The sequence below is a fragment of the Leptopilina boulardi genome, unplaced genomic scaffold, assembly GCF_019393585.1.
Source record: "Leptopilina boulardi isolate dan_hultmark-lab unplaced genomic scaffold, ZJU_Lbou_2.1 LbouV2_393, whole genome shotgun sequence".
Taxonomy (NCBI): Eukaryota; Metazoa; Arthropoda; class Insecta; order Hymenoptera; family Figitidae; genus Leptopilina; species Leptopilina boulardi.
The window spans coordinates 1,323,986-1,337,314 of record NW_026137966.1 but is presented as its reverse complement, the minus strand read 5'-3'; the positions used below and the strand labels follow the sequence as shown (position 1 = coordinate 1,337,314).

General features: G+C 29.6%; 2 protein-coding genes across 6 annotated transcripts in view; one reads left to right on the top strand and one right to left on the bottom strand.

Annotated features, from left to right (window-relative positions):
* The window catches only part of LOC127288736 (protein expanded), a 373,302-nt gene that overhangs the window by 215,595 nt on the left and 144,378 nt on the right, over window positions 1–13,329 (top strand). The window lies entirely within an intron of this gene.
* Window positions 5,026–6,578, bottom strand: LOC127288739 (uncharacterized). Its single transcript, XM_051316380.1, has 2 exons — window positions 6,147–6,578; window positions 5,026–5,948 (listed from the first exon to the last, which is right to left on the bottom strand). The coding sequence occupies exons 1-2, from the start codon at window positions 6,558–6,560 to the stop codon at window positions 5,127–5,129; spliced, it is 1,236 nt and encodes a 411-aa protein (XP_051172337.1). The 5' UTR covers window positions 6,561–6,578; the 3' UTR covers window positions 5,026–5,126.

Genomic DNA, 13,329 nt, shown 5'->3' with positions numbered 1-13,329 from the left:
TATACAAACCGGTATATCATGGTAAAACTTAATAAAACAACTTTTTTGTAAGCATTTAGGATCACTGAATACAAAACTAAAGTTCATTTTTCAAAATTCAAAATGGAGAATTCAAAATGGCGGACTAAAACAATGCAATTTTGAAACAAAAATTTTTTTGTTCAAACTGTGGTATTTTAATGTTTTTGAGGTCGCTGAAGCCAAGTATGATGTTAAAATTTAAAAATTCAAAATGACGGACCCAAAATGGCGGACGAAAAATTTTTCAATGTGCTTAGATTTCAAGGAGACTTGGTACTTTAACGTTTTCGAGGTCGCTAAATTCATATATGATGAAAAAATTTAAAAATGCAAAATGGCGGATCCAATATGGCGGACAAAATATTTATAAAATTCTTAGATTTCAACGAAGCGTAGTGTTTTATTATTTTTCTAGTCACAGACTTCAAATATAATGCTCAATATGAATATATAAGTCGCCGGAAAGTAAAACCTCACATAAAATTCTGACTCCCATTGAATTAACATGTCCGTCAGAATTTTATGTGTGGTTTTACTTTCCGGCGACTCATATAAAAAAAAATTTATAATCACTACGCTTCGTTGAAATCTAAAAATTTTATAAATATTTTGTCCGACATATTACTCTCTAAATCTGAATCAGCGAAATCCCACTTATTCTCAGTGAATAGTCACTGATTGAAATAGCTATAAGTATACCACTGGGAATCAGTGGAATTTCACTGTTTCAATCAGCGAGGAATTATTTCACTGATTTAAACAGTGAAAGTTCGCTGATCTAATTAGTAGTTTTTCACTGATTTTTCAGTGAATTAAATATTTCTTAGTTTTTTCTGTGTCAAAAGATAAAATATTAGTTTAATGAAAAATATTATATTTATTGAAACACGTACATCAATTAGGAAAACTGAACATTATTTAGTAATTATTCGTAAATTAATATTAGGAAAACGTAAGTTTAAAACGTAGAATAAAAACACAAAAATATAAAAAATGAAACATCCATTGAAAATAAATAGAAAACACATTAATCGAAGTTTCAATGACTTGTTTGATAAACTATAAAACTAATTTGACGATTCTTCGTTGATAACGTTGCACACATTGATGTGCATCGATGTAACTACACTGCGAGTTCCCGTGTGAAGATCATAAACATAATTTTCAATGAAATTATAGAAAATTTCAAATTTTAGAAGGTTTGTGTAAAAAGATTTAACTAAAATCTTTTTACACAAACCTTCTAAAATTTGAAATATTTCCTCTGGAATATTATTGTCCCTTAACTTGGTGTACAATTCTAAGGGCAATGTAGATATATTCGATAAATCCATCTTATTGAAATTATTGCTGATTCCGAGTAAAAGTGTAATCTACAAAATACAAAGCAGAAGTAATTAAAGGGAAAATCAATTGTCGGTATAGTTAAAATTATGCGCAAAAATAGTGATAAATATTAATATCGCATGAAAAATATAAGTGAGGTTATGTTTCGTGTCAAACGAAAACGAATTAGTTTTCAAATGATAATTTGAACAATTTATGAATTTTATATAATCGAAACCATCTATAAAACAAAGAAAATTTAATTAATTAATTATAAACATTACGTATTTTGTTAAATTTATTATAAAATAGTTAAAAATAACACTGTATAAACCAAAGTAATCTTTGATCAAATTTTGATATAAATTCAACTACTGTATATGAACTTATGATCCAAAAGGTAAATAATAGTGTATAATATGTACTTACTAAGTATTTAAACAATTTTTTCACTTAAAAAACGCAAATGTTGATATAACTTTTAACCTAACTTGCCCAGATTTCTCTTGCACCAAATGACGCTCTGAAATTTACTGCGTCGGCGCAGAAGCAACTTCAGTAAAGTCACTGTTTCGTCAGTGATAGTCGCTGATTCTCAGTGAAAATCTTTGTCACTGAGAAAATCAGCGAAATTTTCACTGATTCAGATTTAGAGAGTAGATCCGCCATTTTGCATTTTTAAATTTTGTCATCATATTTGAATTCAGCGACCTCGAAAACGTTAAAGTACCAAGTCTCATTGAAATCTAAGCACTTTTTAAATTTTCTGTTCGCCATATTGGATTCGCCATTTTGAATTTTCAAATTTTACCATCATATTTAAATTCAGCGACCTCAAAAACGTTAAAGTACCACAGTTTGAACAAAAAAATTTTTGTTTCAAAATTGCATTGTTTTAGTCCGCCATTTTGAATTCTCCATTTTGAATTTTGAAAAATGAACTTTAGTTTTGTATTCAGTGATCCTAAATGCTTACAAAAAAGTTGTTTTATTAAGTTTTACCATGATATACCGGTTTGTATACTTCAATTTACCATTTTTTCCTAAAAAATGCTAACTTCACTCGACACCCAGGAGCTCAAAAAAATAAATCAAGGGTTCCCTTTAATTTTCCTCTATTCTACATTTATTTAGCTTTATTTTGGTCCAAGGTTCATTCAATTTTGTCAATGTGTTCAAGAGACATTAGGTTTTGAACATGAAATTGCAAAAATAACACACTGTGTGTCGGCGATTTCCAGGCGCCATGACGTTTTAGATCGGACATCGAGGCACCTAGAAAATGTTAACAAATATTAAAAAGTATTAAAATTAATAATTAATATAGTATTTATTTAATAAATAATTAATTTTCATTTATTACCTGAGTTGGCAAATAACGTTACCGACGTTCGGCGGAAGCAATGCCCTGTATATGTTTCTGAATTTGGAAGATTTAGAAATTTGGTAATTTCTTGCGGCATTTTAGCAAATGTATTTCTTCCGATCGGTTGAATGGTGCACGTTTCATTCCTATAACCAAGGAAAAATCGATCCGTTTTTGTTTTTGGTGGGCGTAGAGCTTCATACTTTTCGATGTCATTTAAATAGTAATTTCCAATAACGAATGACCTCGATACATCTGTTTTTGTTTTCGGAATTTTAACCAAAAGTAGTTGACCCTGTCTCTGAATATCATTTAACGACAAATTTGTTAATTTCTCTAAGCGACAAGCACCGTATATGCCGAAAATCATGACAACCTGGAATTCAAATTTTTATTATTTTATATTTAATAATTAATGCAATTAATCATTAGTTTAAGTAGAATAATTACATATTAGGTTAACTGTCAAATTTATGTTTTATAGGAAATCAAATTTTCATTACCTTTTAATTTAAATATTATTGCAATTAATTCTTTATTTATTTAATAAGAATAAACGGGACTGATCCTTTTGTACAAAGTACTCTTACAATCTAAGTAGTTAACTTCATAACTCTTAATACATAGGTTCAACCTATAACTAAAAACTAGGTAAGCCTTTCACAATATTGTATTAAGTACAATTCTTTTTAGAGCTAACTTAAATCTGATCGCATTACTATCAAACAAGTCCAATTCATCTGCTATCATATTTGCTTCTCTATAGGATTTAGTATATTAGGTTAGGTGTTAAATTTTATTATCTATAGTGTTTTTAAATGATTAAGATAAATACTGATTTAAATTACATACCTTCACTAATAAATATTTTGCATCTGGAGCTTCTAAAAAAATCTTTTTACTTCATCAGATGTCAGGACACTAGATTTTTTGGGTTCGAAACCTTTCGACTTTCCTTTTAAAAAGGCAATTAGATTGACATAACCGCTGATTTTCACATTGTTATTAATATTTAACGTACTTCGCAACATTGAATATAAAGACCACATGGTAGACGGCTTTTTAGTTTCAGATAAATGCTGAAAATACGCTAAAAGCACATTTTCCGAAAAATTCTCCAGCTTTTTTGAGATCTCCAGTCCATGAAATTTCTGTAAGCCACTTCGTATTTCTTACGAGATTTTTGTGGCAATATTGTCGATTTTGCTTCTGCTGCGGCAGCAGCAAATTCTGAAGGGGTTGTATATTCTGGTTCTTTAATGTCAAAATCGCTCATTTTGAGGTTATATTATTTTATTGTGAAATGTGACAGACGATAGTTTTGAATGTGTTCAACGATTCAACACTTACGCCACCTCTGTCAATTATCTTAAACCACAGATTAAATTGAAGATTGTGACAGTTTTATTGGTCACTGGTAAATGGAGCTACTTTGCTGCCCTGAGTGCGGCAAAGTTTTGAATTGAGTGCAGCAAAGTAGATGCGCATGCGCAGTAGTATATTTACTATTGGAAGCAGAAATCATCAACTTTGTTTGCATTAAAGTAAAGTGGCGTATAAAATAGTACATTGTGTATCAAGGACCGTACACGCGTCTTTCTGGACCGAGCAATGTTTGCAGGACGAGCCGTAGACGAGTCCTGCAAACATGCGAGGTCTATGAAGACGTGTACGATCCATGGTACACACAATATTTTATGCAACGCAAAGTTATAGGCTTAAATGTTATTAATAATATTATTAATATAGTTAATAGAGAACAAAGAAACCTATCCTGTCTATCACAGAACCAGTGTCAAAAAGACATACCCTGCGGATCGCGCGGGGGGGTCGGGGGGCCCGGAGCCCCGGTGGGGGGTTCGGGGGCGGAGCCTCCTTACTAAAAAAACCAAACTAAAAATATTAATTAAACCAATAACAACTTACATTTTGAAGAAAGTCACGTTATGAAGCTCCTACCAAGTGTTTACTTAGGGGGGCGAAGCCCCCCGCAACAAAATTGCGTATACAAGGGAGTAAGATATGTAATTTATTATTAATTAAAATATTATTTTTACGCTTTTAATTTAAAATGCATTTTGAGATTAGGGTTAAAAATAAAAACAAATATTTAGGAGTATGTATTAGGAGATCGAAAAGTGAGACATTTAAATAAAGTAAAAAGTAATTAGTTTTACATTATTTTTTATTAATCAGGACACAGTAGATTATTTGCATGTTTTACAGATGTAAATTTCTTAATTTAAGGTAATAATCAATTAAAATTTTCGAAGTATTTAACAAAAATATTATTTCTCTTAATATTTTAATCAGTCACTAGTGTTGAAAATAAAATTTATATCATTAATTAAAAATATGGTCTCCTTTTTTGGCAGTGACGATATTGCAATAGAATTTTTAAAAACTGTGTTTTTTATTTGGTATTAAAATTTTGAACTGTGAAAGAGCTGTTGTTGAAAATTATTTGTCCTTTTTTTGGTGAAAGGTTAATAGTTTCGGCTTGTATCGACGTGTTTACATTTAATTGAGATGAAACATCTTTGAATGGTGAGATGTTAATACTTTCTGATTTTGAAGTGTTTACAGTTAAATCAGAAGATGCATCGCTACTAGTTGTTTTTTGTCGCTTTGAAGACGATTCTTTTTGAGATTCACATAATATATTTTTTGCTGAAGTGAAACCGATACTGGTTGGTGCGTTTCCAGGTTGATTCAAAGATATTTTCGTTGAGGTGATAGAGGTTGATATTGTTCTACTAACTTTAGCTTTGTTTGCTACAGACTCTTCGACGTATCCTTCTGCAACAGTGCTAGATTTCCAGCCTCCTAAACGTTTTAAGGCCAGCGTATCAGCTCCTGAATCGGCCAAGATTGTTGCAGAGGCACGTCGAAAAGCGTGACCGGTATAGGAATCAGGCCCTTGCAAATTTAAATATTTTGCAATTGTTTTTGGCATGGACTGGAATTTATGTTTGCCGAAGACTTGTGTGGTGCATCTACCTTGCTGATAGTTCAAAAAGAATCTGTCTGTTGTTGCTGTGGGACGACGGAAAGCTTTATATTTGCGTACAGTTGCAGTGAAGTTTTCGTCGATGACGAATTTTCGAGGTACTTTGTTTTTCGTGTCGGGAAGATTGACCACTAGCAAATTACCCTGTTTCGTAATATCCTGAATTTTGATGTTAACAAGCTCACCGCCTCGACAAGCTCCAAAAACTCCAAAAATGAGAGCAACCTATGTAAAAAGTAAAATTTAAGGTAATAAATATTATTACCAAAGTATTACTTGTATCTATAGAATATTGAACTGATTGCAAATATATTTAATGAAATTTAATTCGAATTAGATTTAAGTCGAAAGAAATTATATTTTTGACAAAAATTGAACAAACGAAAGATTTAAAAAATAATTAAATGAGATTAAAAATTGTACCTTTGTTACAGGATGGATCTCGTCAGGTGCATCTTTTAAAAACTTCTTTACTTCTTGTGAAGTTAACACTTTAGATTTTTTGCTTATAAATCCTGAAGATTTCTTTTTCAAAAATGCGATAAGAAGATGATATTTGTTGATGTCTACTTCTTCTTTGACAATTAACATTTTCTTTAACATATAATAGATATTCCAAAGTGATGAAGTTTTATATTTGTTGCTCAGTTCGTTGAAATAAGCCAACAATACTGTTAATTCGTTTGATGATTTAATTGATTGTGTGTTTTTCCAATCAATGAATTTTTGATAGTAAATTTCGTATTGGGCTTTTGATTTATCTGGAATCAAATTTTCCACTTCTTGATTTGCAGCATCAAACACACTTTGGGGTAAAATTTTTTCGGAATTCTCCATTTTTAACAAAAATATACAAATATTTTTCACTGCAATAAGCAGAAAATGATGGGTATTTTGCGTTTTGACATGTGATTGAAAGTTAGGTTATGACGTATTGAGTACGCGTCTATGGCTACAGATGGCATGACTTTTTGTTACCGGCTGTCAGTAAAAATTTGTAAGCAGAGCTATTATAAGTCTGTTTATAGGGCAAATGTGACATTTACGATCCTAGGACCATAATACGCACTACCTATCTTGAAAATATTACAGAAATTTTCAAAAAGCCTTCATCGCGGAAAGAAACGTTTTCTATGAAAACGACGAAAAAGCATACAAGAGCTGAAAGAGAATATAAAAATCGTGATAAAAAAGGTAATGTGTTCATTATGATACTTGAAAAAATATTTAAATATTAATACATTTATATTATTCTTTAATTAATGTACTTTTTATAATTTTTTAGATTTCCAACTAATTTTGAAATTGTTGGAAAAAGTACTCGAGCAGACTGTTGAAATTACAGAAATTTGAAAAAGATTACACCGAATGGAAATAATGCTGGATAAATTATTGTCCAAAAACACTGAAAACTTGAAATCAGGATTCATCATGGAAAACAACATTGATTTACAGTTCAAAATCTTGAAAGAATTTCAAACTTTTGACACAAAGTTAAAAAGCGATAATCAATTTAAACTTGATTTTGTAAGTTGTAATATTTTTATTTATATTTTTTAAACTTAATTTGATTTAGTTCAATATCTTTCACCCACAATCGTTGTAATCTAATGTAAAAAAAATCTGATGATTATAGTTATAGCGTCGATACATAAATAACACAGCCCCACAAAAAAAAAAAAGTGTCATGTACTTTTGACCGGAATACCCTAACCCTATGTATTTTGACGCGCTGAACACGAATCCGAAGTCCGTTTTGCTCCATCACGTCAGGATTTTTTTCTAACCTCAAAAAACATGTCGGATTTTGAGAAGTAGGCGATTTTTTTAAAAATTGCTGTATTAACTTCAAACTTGGTATCTGGGGGTTTTTTGTGTCGCTGATTACGAATCTGAAGTTAGATTTTCAAAATCCAAAATGGCGGATCCAATATGGCGGACGAATTTTGAAAAAATTTTAAGATTTACTTCAAACTTGGTATCTGGGGGTTTTTTGGGTCGCTGATTACGAATATGATGTCAGATTTGAAAAATTCAAAATGGCATATCCAACATGGACTTCTATCGGACATATTAGATACGCCATTATCTGTATCTGGGGGTTTTTTGGGTCGCTGATTACGAATATGATGTCAGTTTTCAAAAATTCAAAATGGCATATCCAGCATGGACTTCTATCGGCCATACTAGATACGCCATTATCAATTTTTGAAAACTGACATCATATTCGTAATCAGCGACTCAAAAAACCCCCAGATACACTATTGCACATTAATTTTTAAAAAATTTCGTAAAATAATGTCCCCCTACCAAAAAAAAATTCAAGGGGTAGTTCCCCCCATAAATCAGCTTTTGGTGAAAAACAAAACATACGTGTCAAATTGTTTTTAAAAAACTACAAAACTGCCAAGTTTCAGAAAAATCGTCGTATGGCACTTCCCTAGTGTTACTTGTCAGCAACTTAGAAAACCTGTAGATACCAAATTTCATAATAATCTGACAATTTTTTATAAATAATTCCTTAATATTGAATCAGACATGTCGAATTTCGGAAATCTGACATCAGATTCGTAATCAGCGACCCAAAAAACCCCTAGATACCAAGTTTGAAGTAAATCTTAAAATTTTTTCAAAATTCGTCCGCCATATTGGATCCGCCATTTTGGATTTTGAAAATCTAACTTCAGATTCGTAATCAGCGACACGAAAAAACCCCAGATACCAAGTTTGAAGTTAATACATCAATTTTTAAAAAAATCGCCTACTTCACAAAATCCGACATGTTTTTTGAGGTTAGAAAAAAATCCTGACGTGATGGAGCAAAACGGACTTCGGATTCGTGTTCAGCGTGTCAAAATACATAGGGTTAGGGTATTCCGGTCAAAAGTACATGACACTTTTTTTTTTTTGTGGGGCTGTGTAATTTGAATAATATAAATTTATTTATTAGAAATTGTTAAAAATGTAATTTACTTATATTAATTAATTAGTATAAACAAACGTTTATATTAACTATTTCTTCAATTCAATTATTTTTATAGAACACTTCTTTCAGCTTTAAGATTTACAAACACAAAGAATTCGGGAGACAAAGAAGTTTTAAAAACGTATACATTTCATTCGTGTGTGATAGGTAAGTTTAAAATATTAATTCTAAAATTAATAAACAAAAAATAATATTTTCATTTTTATAAGCCTGAATTTAGAACAATATAATTTATTAATTTGTTTGAGAATAATAATATTAGAATAATATATAATAATAATAATAAAAAAAATTAAAATATGAAAATTTTAATTCATTCTGTTGGCAGAAGCTGTTATCACAACACACTTTGACCAAAAAACAAAAGGCTTCGACTCGGATAAACAGGTGACGGAGGCCATAGGAACAGTATTGGGAAATGTGAAAGATTGGGAAGGTGTGAGGACGGAGCGCACTAAAACGAAGCAATAATTATTTATTCTTTTTATAATAGTTCTATTTTTTCACATAATATCGCGCTACTTGATGAAAGTTTATATAATTTTATATAAGTATTAATGTAAAATCCTTCTAAAAAATAAATAAATATTTAATTAATAAGCAGTTTTCACTAGTTATATTAAAAAACAAAAAATATAATTTTAGATTTACAAATTTGAATAGTATATAATATCAAACAAGTTGTAAATTCAGATGTTCATTACATTAACATTTTGCTTCCTCTTTACGATGAGCAAAAAAATTTGCTTCCTCGTGGAGAAAGCAAAATTTTATTGCCAAAATGTGAATTTTTGATTTTTTAACTTTCATTAATTCTTTAAATTTACCTCAAATATATACTTTATATATATCGATCGATTCGTTTTGACGTAAGAAATACAATTATTTCATATATAAACTTCAATATAAAAAATCGGACAAGTGCGAGTTACACTCGCATTAAAACCGAGGGTTCCGTACCCTTAAACCTAAAATTTAAGGGGTTAAAGTGTGAAGGCATGTGGAAAAATTCCAATTTTGCTTAATTTTTCATGTAATGTGAGCATAAAAACACATAGATAAACAGATAGTCACATATAACGAAAATTATCAGTTTTTCCTTAAAAACGCTATGATTATCAACTCCAATCATGCTCACTATATTTTTTTTGTAATTTATACGTAAAAATACATAAAAATGTGTAAGTTTGAAGCCCATTAGATAATATTTTCTTTGTTTTTTGAAGAAAATTCATGATTTTTATAAAAAATTATCAGTTTTTTCTTAAAAACTCTATGATAATCAACTCTACTCGTTCTCGCTATATTTTTTTTGTAATCTACACGTAAAAATACGTAAAAATGTATAAATTTGAATTCCTTAAGATAAAATTTTCTTCTTTTTTTATTCGAAAAATCCATGATTTTTTCTAAAAATATGAGTTTTCCTTAAAAACAATATGATCATCAACTCCAATCGTGCTTGCTATATTTTTCCTGTAATCTACACGCAAAAATACGTAAGTATACCAAATATGAACTGTCTTGGTCAAATAGTGTGTGCGCTAGGTGGATTAAACGCTTTTTTTCAAAATTTTTGATTTTTCCTTGACAACGCTATGTAAATTGATCCGAATCATGTTCGCTATATTTTTCCTGTAATTTTCACGTAAAAATACATAAGTGTACCAAATTTGAGCTCTCTATGTAAAAAGATGTGGCAACCAGAGGGGGGGTACATAGTCATTTTCAGGGATTTTTCGTAAAAATTCATGGTTTTTCCTTGACAACGCTATGATAATCAATTCGTATGAGATTCGCTATATTTTTCCTGTAATCTACACGCCAAAATACATATGTATACCAAATTTCAGCCCTCTAGATAAATTCGTGTGGCCGCTAGGGGGGGGGGGTACATGCCTTGCTTCACTAGTCTCATTAATAGGGTTCCCCCTTCGGGTACGGAACCCTAAAAATCACAAAATTTTATTGACAAAATGTGAATTTTTGATTTTTTAACATTCATTAATTCTTTAAATTTACCTCAAATATATACTTTATAAATATCGATCGATTCGTCTTGACGGAAGGAATACGATTTTATTATAATATAACTTTAAATTTTTCTATTTAAAAATTTTTTCGATTAAAAAAAATTTTATGGAAAAAAGACGATAAAATTTTTTTTTGGGGTATTTTTCAAAATCCTTTGGTCAGATTTGAGATAATAATATGATAAATGAGCCTACCAAATTTTATCTAAATCCATTGAAACCTGTTAAAGTTATCTTCTAAACAAAAAAGGGATGCACACACACGCACACACATACATACATCCGGAAAATTAATCAGGATCTCATATAACATGTTTCTATAAAGAAAAAAATTTGTTTCCGGCACTTTGAAAAGTTTTATAAACGAAAGGACTACAAAGCTTCCTCCACGAGGAAGCAAAAATAGGGTATTCGTATGGAATACTGGTAAGGCCTTCACCACTTTTCCTTACATGGGGCATTGGTGAGGAAAAGCATTACACCTTTATGAGGCCCTGATCAGTTTTCCCGACAATGCCCTTACCAGAGATAAAGAAAACTGGTAAGTACCTCATGAGGTCTACATCACAATTTCTGCACGGGAGACGTTCATTTCTCGTCCCAAGACCTTTCTACAGTCAAAATGTTGCCCCTGTAACTATTTCCGATTGAGAAATACAGAATTTTAATGGTTTTGACAGTTTAACATTTAGTCCCGGTCTCCCCTATTTTATACCAATGACAGTAATTTCTTGAACAACTTTAAAGCTTTTATTTAACGATGTATTAATTGAATATTTTAATTAACTAAAAATAATTTTAACTAAAGATACCCAGGCGCAAAGTGACGATGAGTTGAGGCTTTATAAAGATTGGTTGAACACTGGTCAATATTGACTGAGCCTTGGTGACACCGATCTAAGCCTGACGCTTGAGGCTGGGTTAAGCATTGGCGTCCAAGACTGAATCAATCTTGCCGAATTCTGATTGAGGCTTGGTCAAGACTGCTTCCACTGTTACTTACTATTCTCGCGTTCAATAATTCTTAACAATAATCCTATTAATATTACGTATTATTATATTTATAGATATAATTAAAACAACATTAGTATTCAATAAAAATATGATTTTAATTTATTAATAATAAGGAGATTATTTATATTGGAATCGTAAGTTAATACAACTTATATCCTTTGATTATTATTAGTAATTTCAAAAGAAATTTATTATTTAATTAATTTGGTCCGATGTTTTTTTTACTATTTTTGTTTCATCACTTAAGATTAATTAACAACACCTGTCGAAATAACGCATAATCTAATTTAAAAAATCTCGCCACGCTGGCTAGTTGCCGTCAATCTGTTAAAGGCCTCAGCAGAATAGATTCTTGAAGGGGAACGCAATCGTAAACGGAAACGTAAGAATGTGTAAGAGAAGGATAGTACGGTCATTTGGCCGGTCACACTTCAACGAAATCTAGTGAATGTTTAGTAACTTTCTAGTTACAACCGAAATTTTTGGAAAATTACTAGAAAGTTACTAAACATTCACTAGATTTCGTTGAAGTGTGACCGGACAAATGTTTCTGTATGCATGCACAGTGCATGCATGAGATAGTGTGACCGTACCCTAAGGCCTTAATACCGGTGATGTTTATGGCGCGCCTTTATGCTAAATTTAAAATGTTTTTATCGTTAAATTACTTATATATTTTTAATATAATTATAAAATTATTTTAATTATATATTGTTGTTAATTTAAATAAATGTATTCTTTGCATTATTATAGATATCTATTTAAATTCTTTTTATTAATAGAATAAAAAACTTTGTCATGAATTTATAAACTTTTATTTTTATTAAATTAATAACTTATATATTTATAAATACAATAAAAATATAAAATAAAAGAATGATATATTTAACATATTTTTGAAAATATAATTGTAGTAAGTATTGTTTTTTTACGTTGTATTAATGATTTATTATCTTTATAATGTATTAAATAATAATTCTTGAATTATTACAATATTATAGGTATATTATAATATATAATATTGTAATGATACATAATAAAGATGATGAATTATTATAATATAATTTAATAAATTAAATTTATTAAAAGAAATTATTTTCAAAAATGTGTTGAATATAATTATTGTTTTTTATTGTATTTACAATTATAATATTAATAATGTAATATAAAAATAAATAAATATAATAAGTTGATAAATTCGTGAAAAAATAAATTTCAAAAATCTATTAAAAAAAAACAAAGAATACTTTCATTGAAATTAACAGCAATATATTAATTTAAGTAATATTAATTACTAATTATAAAATATATTAAGGGTTCATACCACTTTACACGCTTGAAAATGAAGCTATTTTCTATAATTTTTTTTACGATTCCTAAGGATTATATTGATCTGCATTTTTTTTAGTTCAATAAATACACTCTTTAACTTTATAAAAAACCTCATTTTATTCAAAAAATATTATTTGTTTATATATAATTTAACAATAATTTTAGACCTGCTAAAAATACCGATGCCAACCGCGGGATGTTTTTCTCGGAAACTACTGGACCGATTCTCAAAATTTTTTTA